The sequence below is a fragment of the Homalodisca vitripennis genome, chromosome 1 (assembly GCF_021130785.1).
Source record: "Homalodisca vitripennis isolate AUS2020 chromosome 1, UT_GWSS_2.1, whole genome shotgun sequence".
Classification (NCBI taxonomy): domain Eukaryota; kingdom Metazoa; phylum Arthropoda; class Insecta; order Hemiptera; family Cicadellidae; genus Homalodisca; species Homalodisca vitripennis.
Genome location: NC_060207.1, coordinates 237,351,772 through 237,372,277, shown reverse-complemented (window position 1 = coordinate 237,372,277; position 20,506 = coordinate 237,351,772). Strand labels below are relative to the sequence as shown.

The window sequence follows — 20,506 nt, the reverse complement described above, 5'->3', positions numbered from 1 at the left end:
ACTATGTAAAAAAGAAAAAATTTTCATTTTATTCATATGAATAGAATATTAGTTGAATAAAGTTAATTTTTTATAATACAAATTATATTTTGATTCACGAAAACAATAACATAACCAAACTTTTAGACTGATGTTTATGTGATAAATAGACATATTCTTACCTGAAATATGTGTCTCATCTTCTTCCATGAAATCAGGATCAATGTCAGAATCTTCAAAAATACTATCAACACCAATAAAACTATCTTCATCTAATACATCACTGATCGCAACGTCGTTCAAGCTGCGAGAAGCCATGATTGCGACATCGACTGCCGGCTGCAACGAACGTCAGCGGCACGTAAACAAAGCGACCGAAGTTGCTTTGTTATCAAGCTCATTCAATACATCTGACGCCTTCTAGCGGTGAATTGTGTTACTAAAAATCCAAATAACATTGTAGAGTAGACAAAACCCGTTTAAATACGGACAATGTAATATAATACCAATTGAAATGACAACCACGTAAAACTACGGGATTAGCATTCTTCGGAAGTTTTGCTGTTCTGTAAAATTACGGGATTAGCACTCTGTTAATGATGGTTCTAAAACATTGTAAAATTCAAACTTGTTTAATACACATACGAGTATACAAGCCACACTAGTGATTATCAGTTATCATTTAAAGTGACGCTCATGTGTATAACTATTCCTGCATAACACTCGTATGGACCAGTTGGGTGATTTCTGAGCGGCCGATTTTTATGCAAAAAGTCCAACCATTCTGAGATGACCAACCATTATCAACCCTCATGGTGATAATAGCATTGGCATTGGATTGTATCCTCTACCCAGGTGATATCATCAAGATTACAACTATTAAGTAAGCACTTTTTGCAACATTAATTCCTTCACAAATTCCTATCCAAATCTAATATTTCATAAGTGCTGTAATCATGAAAGACTAAAGTTTTTTGTATCCTTTATGGATTTTGGTCATTTCTGTATTTGATTCATCATTGTTTTTCATCTTGTTTTTTTTTTTTTTTGTTCTTGTCACACCCGAATGGCATATATCATCATATATTATTTATTATTTACGTGTGGTTTTTCTTATTGTACATAAAAAAGTGAACAAAATTAGCCATTTTACACTTTTTAAGTATTTGTGTAGAAAAGCAGTAATTTGGAGTATTTGATTTATTTAAACTAAACTTTAACTCAACGGAATACAATGGTCATCAGATTAGGGTAAGTTCTTGTATACTAATATTTTCTTATTTCTTAAAATATACAGATTAAAATTATATATATACCACAATTTATTGTAATGAATTGTTGGCTGTTTAAAAATATTCTTTGACAATGTGCATATTAATCCATCTGAACACTTGAAAAAATGTATCTAGAAATGTAACTTTTTAGTGTAGTAGAAAATAATTAACAAATCTTGTATTTAAGTGTAAATTATTTTTTTTATTACAAAAATAAAAATATTTACTTGCAGTACTTTGAATGTATTATTCCACTATAAAACAATATCAATTAAAAGATAAAATTAAACTAAATTCAAACAAAAAGTTTTGATTAATTTTTTTTTAACTGTTCACGTGTTATGTTGTTTTTGTTACATAACATATATAAATAAATATATTATTTATTGTTTATTTGTTGTTTGGAATAATTAACAAACAAATCTTATATTCAAATGTAATTTAATTTTTTAAATTACAAAAATAAAAATATTTACTTACTATACTTTGAAAACATTATTCCACTATAAAACAATATCAAATAAAAGACAAAATTAAACTAAATTCAAACAAAAAGTGTTGGTTAATATTTAAAACCCTGTAGGCGTATTATGTTGTTTTTGTTAAATATGTGTGTGTGTGTGTGTGTGTGTATATATATATATATAAATATTTTGTTCTTTTAATTTGTTTTATTCTTTATACCGACAAATGTAAAAATGTTCATTAATTTTCGCAATGTCCGTATGGCATTACAAATTAGAATTGTTAACTCTGGAACTGATATCAGTTGTATATATGACTCATTCACGTTTTTCTTTACCAATAGTCATGTAATTTATGACTCATTTTTTCTGTTGACATTGCTCAGCGATTGGTCAGCGCATTTCTGTGAAATATGCATGAATTGATTCTTTGACTCATCGGCTACAACTACAACAACCAAATACAGAGAGTACTATTATTATTTGTATCAGCATATGTTTGAATTCTACAATGCTAGGATTGGTGTTAAATGTATCAATAAGACCAAGTTATTGTGTTCATTGTGATGTGTGGGAAAGTGGTGTGAGAGTGATGAGGACAGAAGTGGGGCAGTCACTATCACCTGACAGCTGCAGCTGAGTGCTACCCACATCTACTCACAGCCCACTACACTACTCTTGTGGGCTACTCATCAGGTTAATACAATTTTGTTATTAAACAATGAACAAGTACTGAGACAGGAAAGATTCCCAATTTCAACGTACTGAGGGTTTCTAAAACAATTTCTACTCATGTCAGAAAATGAGTGATAAACAAGTTATATACAAACCTTAATCCTTCGCACACCACTAATAAATGCATTTACTTTCCTATAATGCAAAGACAAGTAAATATTTTTATTAAAACTAAATTTATAAAAGGTAAAAGCAAAAAAGAAGTATAAAGCAGAGCATTTTACTTAAAATTAGTGTATTTGTGGATAAAAATAAAAAAGAACTATTTACAAAATTTCAAATGGATTTAAATTTAATTGTAAAATATAATTAAACTGAAAAAGTTTAATTGCATTCTATTATAAAACAAGATAAATATTTCAAACTTATTACAATACTATCACATGTTGAAGAATAATAACGAGATACGTAGTAGATGCACACTCGTGACAACTGAGAAAGCAGTAATACACGCTACGGATATGTTTGGTTATGGCTCTGTAGGAGACAAATAACTGATGAGCAGGTGGTCAGAGTTAGACAAAGGGTGCTCCCCTCCCCCTTCCGCAGAGATAAGGTTGTTTATAAATACTTCCTAGGAAATTGCGATAAGCATTTCAAAGGCCTTTTGCGAACTAAAAAAAAAAACTCCCAAGATACATTATCTATAATATCGGATATAACTGTATTTAGTGTTTTGATCAAAGTCTACCATTCTAATATTATATCCATCTACAGCGTGGGAAGGGTTAAGATAATTACTCAGTTATAAATAAATAAAACCTACCTTTGTATTCCCAAATGAGTTTTTATGTAATGATGGAACTTTGTGAAAGTAATCAAAAGTATTAATTACACGTACATATCCTTTCTCTTTCTTTTAAATATGGAATGATTTTATCTATGTAAATATGCTTCTTATCTAACACATAATTTAAGGACCACAAAATATAGAGAAGTGCTTTCTATTTGGTGCCAAACCCCAAAGCATTAAGGCTGTAAGACAGTCTACAAATAAACAATTGTTTTTGTAACGAAAGCATGTGGCAAATTTCTTTATTACACTTTACAATAAATTAAAATATAACAGAGGTCAAACATAAATTTTTCGAAATTAATTAAAAGCTGTTAAGGTTTAACGAAAAATAATAAAGAACATAACAGAGATCGAAGTATTAAGAACCAGCAGATATACATTTATATTGGATAGTAACAATAATTTCACTTCAATTTGAATAAATCTGTTCAGTTTGAAAATATAAAATATTCATCTTAATCTTGGGTCTGGCAGGGACTGTTTTGCTATTTGAGCACATTATCATTTAAACATCTGTGAAGTCAAGATTGAGTGATTAAGTTATTGCAGTCAAGTGTGCATTATTAATTTTCTTTAGTACATAATAAGGCGTATTTATGTATAGTTAAATGTATGTCTGTATTTTTTGAATGAGTATTTTTTACATTACAAACCAAGAAAAAATGAAGTAAAACATTAAATTACTAAAGTAAATTTGTTGAAATAATAAAAAAAAAACTTTCATAGAGAAAACCAAAACATACGAAGTATGCCAAAAACAATTTGAAATGTAGGCTTGAATAACATTTGATATAACGAATAATGTTTGCGTATGTGTGGCCTGTGTTATTTAAATGGTCAGCATATTTTGAATTATATGATGTCTTCAATGCTTTTATATGTTCATTAAATCTAATTTTGAAGGAACGGCCGGTTTGTCCAATATAGTGGTTTTGACAAGCATTGCAATTTAATTTGTATAACTCCGCTTTTGTTTAATTTTGAATTTGGTTTGTTGAATTACTTTTGTTTTTGAATATAAGGCCAAGATTGTTAGAAATTTTGAATGCCAATTGATACCCTTGTTTATAAAATTATTTGTTAATTATGTGACAGTGTTTACCAAGGTAGTTTGATTGTTCTAGACATTTATCACTTGCTGGCAAAGTTTTAACATATAGTGTATTAGTAACACTAAAACTGCCCTTTTTTAATTGGGTGAATAGCACTAACAATAATTAACGTTTGTATCATAAAAGTGACTAGAAGGAAAGAAACTAGCCATCTGCTATTGTAAAAATGTCCTAAGCGTAATTAAAAGTATTAAATAAATTACTAGCTGTGTGACAGTTTGTGGTTTAAGTAGTCTTCTAGTTTTATGTTACATATTTAGAAATTTAATTTAATAATTCGATATTACAAGGAATCATAGATTTATTATTTATTTTGGAGAATATTGTAAAAAAGCTGAGGTAAATAAAAGATTGTACATCGAGTGTGAAAAGCTGAAATCAAGTAGATAGGAATCTAATCAAAAGTTACTAGTTTTCTTGCAGTAATAGGCAAATTCATCTCCCCTTGATGCAAACTACCAGCAGGTTTTTATGAGAGAACAGAGAGGATGTTTAAATCAGCAGTGTTACCAGTTGTGGAAGGGAAATTCTTCTAGTATATCCATACATATATAGGAAATTATTTTGGAAAATTTTGTATTCTAGCTGTTGATTAGGTTTAGTTCTAGAAATCTTATCAAGCTAATTCCATTAAACTGTATGTATGTAGGTGTATATGAGTTAAAGTAACTAATCTGCTTATTAACTCTTTGTATAAAAATACATGAGCATTATTTCAATGAACTGGATTAATTGAGATTTTAAATTTTTTTAAATCAATAAAAACACCTTGACGTTTTACAATACCCTCAAGAGATACCCTGAGGATATGTGTGTTGGACAAATTAATAACATTGGAAAGGTGCCCAATATGACGTCACAAAAAAAAAAAATATTGGTAGACATTTACGTATTCTAAGGAGTTCCACGAGATATTTTCATCCCGATACAGAATATTTCCAAGGATATGTTTGTGATTTACAAAGATTACACATTGTGGTGTTGAGTAAAATAATTTTTCTTAATGGGGAAAAAAAATTTAGTTCCAGTGTTAAAATAATAAAGTTACTGAACCAGTTTTTATTGTATACCTGTACTTATCTCTGTGAATTAAGTAAGACAATAAAAGCAACCAGAATCATAACAAATTCCAAACCACTAGATTACTGCAAACCTCTTTTTATATAGACAGAAATTCAAACCATAATAAATCTCTGTATATATATGACCTTAACATCTGCATTCTTAAAATCACACATATTTTAACACCTCAAAATCCACTACATGATTACAATACTAGGCACAAGAACAACACAACAATAGAATTTCACAGACTAAGTCAAACACAAAACAGTCACACTGAACTATCACTAAAAGTTTACAACTGTTTAAGACACTTTAATCAACTGTATTCTATTTAAAAAATTTAAACAAAACTATATCAATTGGCTTCTATATACTTCTTTTATAACATTGAAGAATTTTTCAAAATTGAAAAAAACCATTTTACATTCCTTGCTAGTCCCTTTCTGTGTGGGATCTCATATTGTTGCTAGTTTAGAATAATATTTTTGTTTAGTTTTCAAGCATATTATCTTTTATTACTGTTCTGTTTTACAATTTGTTTGAATTTAATCTGTCAATTGTTTGCTACTATTTATTTATTTGTTATTATGTTAACGCATTGTCATTGAATATTAGTTAGTTAAGTAATTACTTGAATGGTTATTTCAAACATCAATACAATCATGCAGCTACTTTACTTTCATAATGCATAAATTTTGCCATTTATTTTTGCTGGAAAGTCTATTTGTTTTAACTCCATTTTGCGTTTGTGTAATATTTATTTATCTATTGTTTTAATTTAAGTTTGGAATAATTTAATTAATTAGTTATAAGTATTTTGACTTGGCTAATGCGCTGCATTATCACTTTCTCAATGTTTGTGTAAATAATACAACACTAAAATATTTGAATTTTAATTAAAATAATAATGAAAGTGAAGTACAATAGTTTAAAGTGACCACTAAAAGCATTCCTCTCAAGTGAAATTCACTTTTCACGTGACATCCCATATACAGTTAGCCTACCTCTATACTGTCAGTCACACTATGGGGGTATTGGCTATTAATTATTTTTTTATGTTTACCTATTATAAAGCAACTGGATGTCCAGCAAATATCAGTTGGTTACTAGTGTGTGGTGTGTGTACTAGTTGGACTCTTGTGGTGATTTGTTCAATTTACTTCATTACTGCACAGTGTAATTATATCGTTAACTAATTAATGCACAACATTAGCCAGTCTCGTGGCAATTAAAGTGTAACATTTATGATTAGTATGTTTTGGCAAATTAGATACCAACATTACAAAATATAATGTCAATAACAATTATTAAAAAAAAAAATGCAAATTAATATTCGCTTCAGAGTACCTTTAAATTGGGAAAATACAGAATTTGGTTTTAGTTCCTTTTTATTTGTTTACATAAATGTATAATAAAATTGACCTCTCACTCAATTTACTTAGATAAAACAATATAAAGCTACTTTATATTAAAAAATATTGTAAAACATTGTGACCTAATTTTTATTACACTCAAAGATTAATATAATACTGGAAGATAATCTATTAAAAACAAGGATTGGTAAGAAAGTCATTAAAATTTAAGTAGAAGCTGTGATTTCAACAGATTTTATATTTTAAAGCTAAGGACTTTTATAGTTTATTAATCAGGACTTTCATAATAATAATAAATCTCAATTAAGCTTTATTAAATAAGTTATTATTCATAATTACATGTAAAAAAAAACTTTTTTAATTAAAATTTTAACTAAACTACATTTTTAGTTTTCAAATATTAAAAAATTTTAAGTGATTGAAAATTATTCAATATCATAAAGTTGAAACCGTTTTTGCAACTGGAAATGAAATAAATAACTGTGTACAAATACATTATACTAGCTTGTTGTGTGAATAGATTACTTAATTTAAAAATAAACACTCCAGTAATCATTCAATTTTATTTCTGTGAGGGCTTTCGTTTTCAAAGCAAACATCATTAGGCCCACATAACTGAAATAATAAATTTCTTTCTTATAAAATATTTGTCTATAAAATAAAATATGACACTAGGTATAAGTCTAACTTGGGCTTGCCTAGAATAAGACTTGATAAAAGCCATAAGAGCTTTAGCTACCAACAGTTAAAGATGTTTAACAAGTTACCAATGTTAGTTAAGAATCAGCCTAGTTAGTTTAAATATTGATCAGCCAATAGTAATAAGTTTAAAATTTCTATTTCTAAGTGGCTTATCTCTAAAGCCTTTTACACTACTGATTAATTTTTAAATTCTGATTGTTTAGATAATTTAACCTAGTTTTAGGTCTTTTATGTACCAATGATGAAACCTATTGTAATACGAGATATATTTAACGGTGAATAAAATCTGAATCTATCGATTTCACTTGAAAAACTAGGTTGTGTGCTAATACAATGCAAATTTGCTCTTGACTTCTATCAATCTTAGTCTATCATCCTCACATTTTCCAAACTGTCTAAAAGCTTCCCAGAAGCAGCTGTTAGATTTTTTGGGAAAATATAAAATTTTTCTTTAGTCGATTTAGGTTTTTTGGCTAGGCCTTTTTACTTCATTGCCTTAGCTAGCACATGTACTGGTTGATCGACCTTTTGATATGATAACTCTTTCTTTTATAATTTTATGTAAAACTCTTGCACTAAATTTCAATATCAACTCTTCAGAATTTTTAACATTTACCAGTTAATAATGTTACAAATATTTAATAAATTTTGAAGTCAATGAGTTTGTAATAGTCAGGAGTTTAGTAAGGTCTTTTTACAGTGTCATGAAATTTTGCTAAATAAACTAGTTCTTTTGAATAATTTAAAACCAGATCTAACCCAGTATTGCTATGTAATACTTACAGCCACAAACATCTGTACCAAAATAATCATTTTCTGATCATTAATCTATGATCAGTCAATCATAATATCTTAATGCACAAACTATACGCAGTATGCTGATGAATAGTGTCATAAATTAAATTATTCACAAGCTAATATCACAGTAAAGCTCATATAATTGTTAAAATTAAATTGTGTTAACTGAAGCTAAGTTATTGTCACTATGCAATGTATATATCATTAAATTCCTCTAAAAAGTAAAAAGATGTACTCAGCAGGTATGATTTTAATGTTCCCCTGAACAGTGCATTATCTTTTTTAATTTTTATTTCGTTTGGCAAGTTTCTTAAGAACATTGCACCTTAATAGCTATTATTTTGTTTGTACAATTCAGAGATTACCTGGTTTCTTACAATTGGAGATTACCAAACCAAAATAATTTTATACAAAATGGAGAAAAGTTAGTGCGACACATGTTTTGTGGTGCTCGTCTGTGGTGAAAACATGTGGCTCAAATATGTGCCAGCTGGACTATTTTAAAGGGAAATATTTTGTAGTATAGCAGTGAATGTGTTAAAAAAATGTATGTGTTTCCCAGCTGTTTATAATCTGAATTTGCAGATGGCTATGTGGTGGTTGTGGATACTGATAGCAGAGCTTACGTCTACTCACTGTGTAACAGCGACTACTACTGTAACACCTTCTGTGATTGGTAACTCTTCCAAGTGAGTTCACTTAACTCTAACATATAAGAAAATTTAAAATAATTATTTTAACCCTTACAATGGCAGATATTTGCCTGGAATACTAATCAAAGTATCAACGGTATTTTAGCAGGGTTTTTTTCCAAAAGTACCATGCCATATTTAGCAATTTGCATACAGTTATTAAAAAAGTCAACTTAGTTATTTATAGCCCAATTCTTTTCTTCACAAGTGTGTGATTGAGCGAAGAAAAGGGAGTTCTGCAGTTGAGGGTATCAAAATCATTCACCACAATCCTATATGTGTTGATTTTAATCCTTTGCACACCACTAATAAATCAATTAACTTTCCTATAACACCAAGACGAGTAAAAAAAATTGCTTTTTTGATTTCAAAGCTAATTTTTATTACAACTAAATTATAAAAGGTAAAAGCAAAAAAGTATAAAGCAGGGCATTTTACTTAAAATAGTATTTATTTATAAAAATAAAAAAGAGAACTATTTACAAAACTATTTATTTTAAATAAATTGTACTATAAAACAAGATAAATATTTCAAACTAATCACAACACTACCACATGATGAAGAATAATAACGAGATACATAGCAGATGCACACTTGTGACAACCAAGAAAGCAGTAATACATGCCATGGATATGTTTGGTTATGGCTCTGTAGGAGACGCAGAACTGATGAGTAGGTGGTCGTAGTTAGACAAAGGGTGCTCCCTTCTCCCTGCCGCAGAGTGCAGGTTGTTTATAAATACTTCTTTGGCAACTGCAATAAACATGGATCATGCACTGGGCATTTCAAAGGCCATTTATGAACCAAAAAACTCTCCAAGAGACGTAATCTATAATATCCTATATAACTGTATTAGGCTTTTGGTCAAAGTCTACCGTTCTAATATATTCGTCTACGGCGCGGAAATGGTTAAACTACACAAAACCAGCCAAAACAAGTGCCATTTACAATTAGAGAGAATGCAAATTCAAAGAACTCTCATTGCAGTTTGTTAACACTTCACTGATATTATTTCAATGGGTAACACATCTGAGAGTAAAAACAAAAATATCTTTAACTGTTTATTTTATGTCAAGTGATAAGGTATAAATTCACTACTTACTAATGACAACAACTTGAATCTCAATACTGTCAATATAAATATAATATTTATGTTATAGACCAAGAGCATTGGATATAGAGAACAGACAAGATGTGACAAGCTACCAGGGTTACTATCCGTATCCTGGCCCTTACCCCACATATGGTCCACCTCCTACATACGGACCCCCACCTTTTGAACCGCCCATCGGAACGGTCCAAATCGAGTTTGCGTTTGATGAAATCGTGTTGAGGTGTGTTGCGGAAGAACCTTTTGAGGTAAACTATTTTTTATTATAGGGTTTAAGTTACTCATGTAATAAGACATTCAAACCTAGAAGCATTAATGCATTGACTAATTTGATTTAGTTTGCTAAATTAAGATGTTTTATTTTTGTATTGACATAATTTTTTTGTGCAAAATTGCGAAGCCTACATACTTTTTTCGTTATACTTAAGACATTTAATGTTAAACAACTATGACGGTTTTTTACCATTATTATTGAAAATTTGGACGGCAAATAAAAATGTCTGGAAATCAGCCGTTATCGTGAACGTGTTAACAGAAATTGTATGTATTGAAACAATTTAATTCCTGTTTTAATTGCTGTATAGAACAACATTTTTACAAAATTATTTATGTTACAAATGATGATTTAGTGGTGTATATAAGCACTAACTGTATTTCCATAGTACATTTTCTAAACTTTGATCTATCTATGTCTAACAGTCTTATGATAAGATTTGTGGTCTAAAGCTAAAATCTTGCTTTATCAAGTGGCAAATGACAGAAAATAAATTACAGAAAAAAACAGTTATATAGGTCAACTGTAACAATAACAAAACACCAACAATTCATCAAAATTATGTTATTACTATAAGATTAAAATAGATTATAACTGTTTGCTAAAGCTAAGATTTAGCATGGTAGAGCTAATTACAAATCAGTGCACATAATTGACAAAAAATGTCCGCAACACAATACTCTAATGAGAATGTGTTTATCGTGTAAAATCGGAGGTTAATGAGGCATTGCCAACTAAAACTTCTAATAGTAGGGTACAACAAAAGACTGTTCATTATACAAAAAACCACAAGAGAGTGCAGTTGAGGGAGGAGCCTTATTTTGCCCGTGACCTTCGAGCGGCCAACGAGAACTGAGCGACGTTGCCAAACTTGTTCCCCGCTGTAACCACAAGTCGCGCGAGTCCAGCGTTCTTAAAATACTTAACCGTTACGCTCGAAAGAAAAGAAATGTTAGAGCTGTCTTGAATTAATTAACTACGTATTACAAAATGTAATTTTACGGTCATTTAAAAAAAAAAAGTACATCTCTGTAGCTTATTTCCATGTTGAGTTAAATGGATTGAAATAAATTATTGTATTATATTACTCATATTCGAAGATCGTAGGAATTAAAATCTTTAGCCGAAAAATAAATTAAAAAGAAAACATAAAAATACCGCAAAAACGTAAATTTTCCGTAACAGTTAGATAATGCCATTATCACTGATATATAATAAGGCAATTACATGTTTGCATACTATAATCATGTTATGTTAAATGGATTTTCAATTTGGTAAGAAAGTTATCAAATACATCTGAAATATATGTTTTTTTTCCATAAATATACTTATTCAGTACATAACGGTGGGAATTGTTGCCGCAACGGTTTTGTTACGCACTTCGGTTCTCATAAAATTTATAACCATTTGAAAGCATTTTTCCTACCTGGCTATTAATAGTCTTGAATCTGTGTTTATGTAAAATTTTTTTCACACGTGGGTGATTTAAATATTTAAACTGGCCATAGTTTAAAAATCATACAGCACAAGTATTTTTATAATATGAATGCACTTTCTTATACAATTCTAAAGTAACGATTTTCTATAACATCCAATGAAATTTGAACACAGTACATAATAGATGATGTCAGACGAGTGAAAATGTGGAGGAAAACGGGTGAAATACCTGTAAACAAAAGCCGCACCAGCCAGCAGTGGTGGTAATACCAGACGGATGACTCATACTGTTTCCAAGAAACAGCCCCTTCCACATTTCCCCTTCCGGTCTCTGACCGTCAGTCAGTGCCTATTGTCGCTTAATCAGTGGCGGTTGAAAAATACTGCATTCTCTTCAATTCTAGTACGAGTATATTATTTTGTACTGAAATTTACTGTTGATGAACGTTTTCGTGTTTTAAGTGTTGTTCATTGGTAGCTATTATAAGTGTACCGATTATTTTCTGTTGTAGTGTCATTAAATTGTAATATACTTGTTATTGTGATTCCTTATTTGGGACAAAATGGAGTGTGATGATGTTTGTTCAATTGCACAGCCATCCGGAAGTAGAGCAGTAGTGGAAAAACCCTACGTAGTGGAGAACGACGTATTATTTACAACGTTTACAACTTTTTCAAAAAAACTGTCGTTGACAAATTTCCGAGAAACTCTAAAACTTTAAGCAAAGTGGTAAACTGTGTGCTGAGGCCTGCGGTGTAAGTGAAAGAACCGTTAACAAAATAAGTAAAGAAGCTAAGCTGTCCGAAGAAGATGGGCCTTCATCATCAGAAATTAAGTTTTCAACGCCAGGAAAAACAGAGAAGTCGAAAATCAAAAATAACAGGCTTTGATGACTTTGAAAAAGATGTTTTGAGACGAACTGTCCTTTCGTACTACGACAGAGGGGAATTTCCCACATCAAAAAGAATCACGCAGGATCTCAAACAAAAACTTGATTACAACGGATCGGGTAACTTCAACAAATAGGTTATTAAGGCATGTTGGTTTCAGGTATAAGAAAACCAATGATGGTAGAAAGTTTTTATTGGAACGAAATGATATTGTAGCGGCTCGTTTAAAATTTTTGAGAACTATGCAAGAGCTTAGAGAATCTGGTGATTGTAGGCCCATATCTTACCTCGATGAAACATGGGTTAATGAAAACCATACTCGAAAATACATATGGCAGGACACGACTGAATCTGGTGGACTAAAGGTTTCCTCTCGGCAAAGGTAGAAGATTAATAATTTGTCATGTCGGCTCGGCAAAAGATGGGTTTTTTGCAAGAATGTAAGTGGGTTTCTCGGTCTAAGACATCATCCAGTTCGGACTATCACGATGAAATGAACGCTGAATCGTTTAGAAAATGGTTTAAAAAATTGCTATGCAATTTGGAAGAAGGCTCGATCATCGTCATGGACAATGCTCCATACCACTCAGTACTCGCCGAGAAAATTCCAAATTCATCGTGGAGAAAGGAAGAGATTCAAAATTGGCTGTCTCGAAAAAACATACAATACTGTATGAAAGAAACAAAACCAGAACTTTATAATGAGGGTTCTCCCATATAAAACCCAACAAAAAAACTTATGAACTCGACGTATTTAGCCAATGAAATGGGGACATACAGTTGTCAGGCTCCCTCCTTATCACTGCCAGTACAATCCCATTGAAATGGTATGGGCTCAAGTGAAGGGAGAGGTAGCACGTAATAATAAGACATTTAAAATAACCGACGTTGAGAAACTTGTTCATGATGCTCTGGACAAAGTGACTAAAGAAGACTGGCAATCAAGAGTTCAGCACGCAGAAAAGCCTTGCAGCAAGCTGATTTTGAAAAGGAATGTATCCGCACAAGTGTTGTAGAGCAAATAATTATAAACTTAGCAGACAATTCTGACACGAGTAGCAGTGAGGTAGAAAGTGAAAATGAAGAAGACTCCGAGGTTTTGGCTACGATATTGCGGCCTGAGAGCGAATAAATAATATACAAGTGCAAAGGTAAGAATATTATTAAGTCAATCATGCTTTTTAACGTATTTCATTTTAAAATAGTAGGCCCTAAAAGTTATTTAGTAGAAAATTTGATTATTTCATAATTTAAAAATATAATTCTTCGATAATTTTAAAATTGATTATATTGTTATAATTTTTTAATTATTTTTATCAAGCAACACCGTCAAGCAGTGTCCGATATAAGCAACATGTATATTAATTTTGTGTGTGTTTAGTAATCGTTTTTTAAAATCACTGAAAAGATTGTTGTATCGTATGGAAATAAGCAAGTACTTTACTCTGACTAACTGACGGGACGATTTTGTTTGTTTTAATCGATAGTTTGTAATAACACTAATAAAACTATACAAGTAATTTAAATATAATATAGCAAACTGTCAACGCATTTTAAATATTGTTTTTCAATTATATTGATAAGTTTTAAAATGTTCAGAATCAGTGTTAGTTGTGACAGCGCAGCGGTTTATCAGCCACAATGCGCCAGCCGTGCCGGGCGCAGTGACAGTTGTGTGGCAACGTTGCGCAGGCCTGTCCATTCTATTGGTCGCCGCCAACTGCACTCTCTGGTGGTTCCTTGTATAGATGCAATTGTTTATTAACAAATATTTTGACAATGGCACAGAGATTACTTAGTATTGATTGTGGTCGATAGATTTTAAAGTATTTAAATGCAATGCAAATATTACTGAACCTTTCTTAGTAAATAAAATATAAAAACGAGATTAATTTAACATAAGCTAATATTTTCAATTCTAGGCGTAGGCTTAGGAGGGGAACTTGTGAAAACCTTTGGTTGTCAGAGGCTTGTAATAATTTTTAGTTAATTAAATCTTTATTTATATTTAAAATACTTGGTACAACAATATTTTTTATAAAGCTTTTGCAATTTAATTAAAAATTTAAACTTAATTTGTACACAATTGCCAAACTTAGCGCCCATTATTCCTTTCATAATAACATTTTACTATCTTGAAAATTTCATAGATTGTAGATTGGTATAATTTGCCTTGTCAATCAAGTGACACATCAAACACAATATAGATAGTTGTTAAGCTGTATCTCGTGAGTAACTGTAGCACGGTTACAGCACATAGTATGGGTTAAGCTGTATCTCGTGAGTAACTGTAGCACGGTTACAGCACATAGTATGGGTTAAGCTGTATCTCATGGATAACTAACTGTAGCACGGTTACAGCACATAGTATGGGTTAAGCTGTATCTCATGGATAACTAACTGTAGCATGGTTACAGCACATAGTATGGGTTATGCTGTATCTCATGGGTAACTAACTGTAGCACGGTTACAGCACATAGTATGGGTTAAGCTGTATGTCATGGATAAGTAACTGTAGCACGGTTACAGCACATAGTATGGGTTAAGCTGTATGTCATGGATAAGTAACTGTAGCACGGTTACAGCACATAATTATTATGGGTTAAGCTGTATGTCATGGATAAGTAACTGTAGCACGGTTACAGCACATAGTTATTATGGGTTAAGCTGTATGTCATGGATAACTAACTGTAGCACGGTTACAGCACATAGTATGGGTTAAGCTGTATGTCATGGATAAGTAACTGTAGCACGGTTACAGCACATAGTATGGGTTAAGCTGTATGTCATGGATAAGTAACTGTAGCACGGTTACAGCACATAGTATGGGTTAAGCTGTATGTCATGGATAACTAACTGTAGCACGGTTACAGCACATAGTATGGATTAAGCTGTATGTCATGGATAAGTAACTGTAACACGGTTACAGCACATAGTATGGGTTAAGCTGTATGTCATGGATAAGTAACTGTAGCACGGTTACAGCACATAGTATGGGTTAAGCTGTATCTCATGGATAACTAACTGTAGCACGGTTAAAGCACATAGTATGGGTTAAGCTGTATCTCATGGATAACTAACCGTAGCACGGTTACAGCACAGTATGGGTTAAGCTGTATCTCATGAGTAACTAACTGTAGCACGGTTACAGCACATAGTATGGGTTAAGCTGTATCTCATGGGTAACTAACTGTAGCATGGTTACAGCACATAGTATGGATTCGGTACCAGTGTCCGGAACAGTTCTTGTGTGGCATGGAGGGAACCCATGTGGCTGATGGTTCCAACGTTCCACAAGACGAACTGTATGACGTGCACATCCGAGGTCATGACGGCACGATAATCTCGGAGCTGCTCATTAAGAGGCCACTAGACCCTGACAGTGAAGGGATCTACCAGTGTGAGGTATTATGATATTTAATTTCTTGTAAATAGTAAGCCCTCTATACACCATGGTCTGATACTGGACCATGCTAGATTAACATAAACAGTCCATACATATATGAAGTTAATGCTTCGCATTACAGTTTCAAATCATTTGTCATAAATGAGTGCTGTTAAAGTGTTGTATGAGATTTATTTCAATAAATCATACTCAAATACTTTGCTAAGTTAACACTTTCACTGTCATCTCCTAATTTTGAAACTTTCTTACACTACCGCCCGTTTTAATGATTTTTATATAAATATAATTTTTTTTTTTACGTAAAAACAATATTTTTTGTAAAAATAGACAGTTTACCAACAAACATCACCATGTACTAGTCCATAACATAAATATAGTTCTCATTATTAATTGTTGTATTCAGTATTTTTTATTACTGTCATTATAGCTACAAATATTTACAATTGAAATCCTCTTGTTTAAATATTTCTTTTTAGTGTGGGGCCTAACCCATTTGTTCCAGGGCCATCATCAAAATCTTACCAGAAGCTGAAAATAAACAATAAATTGTAAAATTGTGTAATAAATATTTATAAAAAAACACGAATAAAACTAATACTTATTACTATTATGCTGATATTTGTTTTTTGAGTATCAAAAACAATGTCAACAAGTCCATCAGTATTAAAATCAGGATAATTATTTGTGTCATCTTGGAATAAATCATCCCTTCATTGTCATGATTCATTGCATTTACTCACAAAACAATCACTGTAAACTAAAATAACAAGCAAAACAATAACTGTAAACTAAAATAACAAGCAAAACAATAACAATGCAGATGACGAATTAGAAGAACAACAAACGGCATCCGTGACACGACAACAAGTTCGTCAAACAAACCACGTTTTCCGATATTCTAGATGACTGCCAACAACATTTCATAGATCATAATCCATAGAGTAAGGAATAAAAACATGGAAATAGCGAATGACTGTCAAAGTCTAAAGACGTTTAAATACATTTTTATTACTGTAAAAGTCTGTGCCGTCAAAAGACGTCGGCAGTGAAAGTGTTAATATTAAAAATGTGTTGCTATTCAAAAAATGCAATCAAGATATTTTTAAGAACTTAGTTTTAACCCATTGCCCTAGTAGTTTTTCTGGTGCTGCATGGACCTGAACTAGCCATTAATTTTGCTGAAAGTGTAAAAAGGTTTCGTATAATTTTTATAGAATCCTAACTAATTAAGTTATTACCATGGTTATTTTACCACCATGTTTCTAAGAAACTAGGCTACATTTTACAACTATAAAATTAATTTTTATTTAGTTTTAAATTTACTAATAATGTTAATAATTATAACAAAAATGTTGGGTTTTTTATGTAAAAAAAACTTTAGTTTTAATTTTTTTCACTATTAAAATTATTTATTATCTAAAAACTGAATATGTATTATTGTTTAGTAACTCGTTGTCATAAAAAATTAATTATATTAAAATTTTTATTTGAACATTTATTATAAAAAAGAATTATATTTGAGTACTCATCAAGTGCAGTTTTTCCATCAGTTTGCATGGGTCACAGATTTTGTAGCATTCACACACAATTTGCATATAAAAACACAGAACTACAGTAAAAAAATACACTGTAAAAATAAAATAAATATAATAAAAATAATAAATAAAAAAATAAAACTTCACAAACAAACGACAGACGTCTATTTTGCAGGCTAGCCTTTAGCCTTGAAACAAAACAAAATTTTACCGAATATCACAAATAAATATTTAAATGGATTTTATAAAACTACTGTAATAAACTTTCAATAATTTACAATTATTGAAAAAAGTAATATTTTTCTGCCATAGTTGGTGGCACACCTGAACTCACCAACAAATCAAAAGGTCTGCAGAAAGCGTATTGGCATACCATCTAATGGGAAAAATTATAAATACTTTAAATAGTACATCGCAACGTCACCAGATCGTGCTCCGCACTTCTCCGCAGGTTCGGTCCGTGCATCACTGCATGTGGTATATACGTGAGTCTAGACCAATGGGTTAAATTCTGGTACTATATTTGTTATTAGCTTTTGTTGAATCATTTACGAACACAGTGATTCAGTAAGTTCAATGACGATCTAGTTTAGAATAATACTTTTTTATATTTTAACCTCTTTTAGGTTATTAAGTTATTAGGTTATTTCTTCTTTTCAAGTCAAGTCAAAGTCAAAAAATCTTTATTCATTTTAGTTACAATGATGTAACATTTGAATAGTGTCAGTTTAAACTAGCTAAAAACTAATATAAAATAAGCCTAAAATAAAACTACCTGATTTGCAAATCAAAATATTCATCTAATGAATATAAAGCATTGTCTATCAAGTATGCCTTAAGCTTTCTTTTAAATATTTTAAGTTCTGTTTCTTGTTTGATAGCAAGTGGAATGGATTTAAGAAATTTGGATCCAATGTATGTTGGTTTTTTTGTGTAAAAATTTAGCCTATGGTGAGGTATTAAAATATCATTTTTATTACGTGTATTGTACAAATGAATTACGTTGGTCATACCAGTATTTAAGTTTTTAATTTTAGAGCACATAATTGTATCCATTATATATTGACCGTAGACAGTTAAAATTTTGAATTCCTTAAAATATTCTTTCACAGAATCATTTATTTTTAGTCCTAACATAATTCTCAGAGATTTTTTCTGTATCCGGAGAATTTCATCAAGATTTGATTTTTTCGTAGCACCATACAAACAGAGGCCATATGCAATATAAGAGTGTATATAAGAGAAATAGATTGTCCTCAATGTATCAGTGCTACAGATAAAAGACATCTTCGTCAAAGCATAAATTCCCGAGTTTAATTTTGTAATCAACAATCGTACGTGTTGATCCCAATTAAGATTTTCATCAATAGTCAGACCTAAGAATATGGTACTCTGATTATTTGTTACTAGTTGGTTATTTACTATGATCATTGGCTCGATTATTTCCTTTTTTTGTTGGGTTATAAAAGATATATAATTTGTTTTATAATCAACAATTTCAATTTCAAGTTTTATACTTTCTAATTAATTTATATATATATATTTTTAATTGTCTTTAGAGTGGTTAAACGCTGACATGTTTTTGGAAGTGTGTTGTGATTAAGTTACACTGTTTACAGGCATGGCCACATATTCACAACGGGGGTTATCCTTTTGGACCCTACCCTCCTTACACCCCGCCGAGGTCTGACGTGTTCATCATCGGCAGCAACTCCCTGCTAGAGAACTGCTACCACATCTGTGGCTTCACTCCGGCCACCAACAAACTCGGGGGCTTGAACAACAAGCAGAGCGTCACCAACAACGACAAGGACACCAAAGTGAAGCAGAATCTCGTGTTTAAACCGCGCAGAAATGTCACTGAGAGCAGAAAAGACTCTAATTCGAAACAGTTACGGTATAATCTCAAATACACTGATAATACGCTTTATAATGTAGACGGCGTGAATGTCACCGCAGAGTATTTCCGTCCGAGTAAAAACAACCCATTCAATTTGAGCAGGCTTCCTAACAATGAACAAAAGGGCGTCGTTCAGAAATATCAAAATAATTATTCAACTTCTGTATTCGATTTTACGGGCAGAAGTAATGATAAATTTAGAGATATAGTGCCAAAGTTTAATTCAAGAAAAGGAAGAATATCAAACCCACATGTCAATGCATCTGCTGATGATCAGGAAAACAGTTAGAAGTCTAATAAACTTGGTGTGAATTGTATTGTATATTCTCCTAACCGATTATTTGTACTGTATAATTTAATACCAATATTTAATATTCCTTTTTTATTAGGTTTAAATACAACTAAGTTAAGATAATACAATATTGTAATTTTATTAAATTATGTTTCATATATTGTGTAACTGTTTATTAAATCTCCATCTAAAATCCACATTAATTTCATCACAGTTTAATACACTTAAGAAGAGTTATGTATTTGAAATCCTTAACCCTTTGAGTGCTGCAGTGTCGCTAATTTTGACGTTTCGTATTTCGATTACACATGAGTTTTATTTAGAATTTTATGAAAGTGGAAAAATTCATGGGCAATCTAGTGTTATTGGTTTGTTATTCTCCTTGAGGTTTAAACTAATGTTTTCTGACAATGAAGACGCTTCTGCATCTGTTTATAATAATCTTAGTACAGATGTTAATAAGGTAGAGACCAACTTAAACTCAATGTATTTTAATAATAACAATAGCAATAATACTTTTGGTAATGACTGTTACAATTTAAATCTATATATATATATATAAATGAAACTGTTCGTGTGTAACAGCATCACTCACAAACGGCTGGACGGATTCGCCTAATTTTTTTTTTAATTTGTTCGTCTTGATCTGTAGAAGGTTTATAGGATACT

General features: G+C 31.0%; 1 protein-coding gene across 1 annotated transcript; it reads left to right on the top strand.

The window, feature by feature from the left end:
• Positions 1 to 2,277: 2,277 nt before the first annotated feature.
• LOC124353184 lies at positions 2,278 to 19,988 on the top strand. The gene is made up of 5 exons (XM_046803056.1): positions 2,278 to 2,413; positions 8,884 to 8,987; positions 10,152 to 10,350; positions 15,912 to 16,109; positions 19,265 to 19,988. The coding sequence occupies exons 2-5, from the start codon at positions 8,884 to 8,886 to the stop codon at positions 19,832 to 19,834; spliced, it is 1,071 nt and encodes a 356-aa protein (XP_046659012.1). The 5' UTR covers positions 2,278 to 2,413; the 3' UTR covers positions 19,835 to 19,988.
• Positions 19,989 to 20,506: the final 518 nt, after the last annotated feature.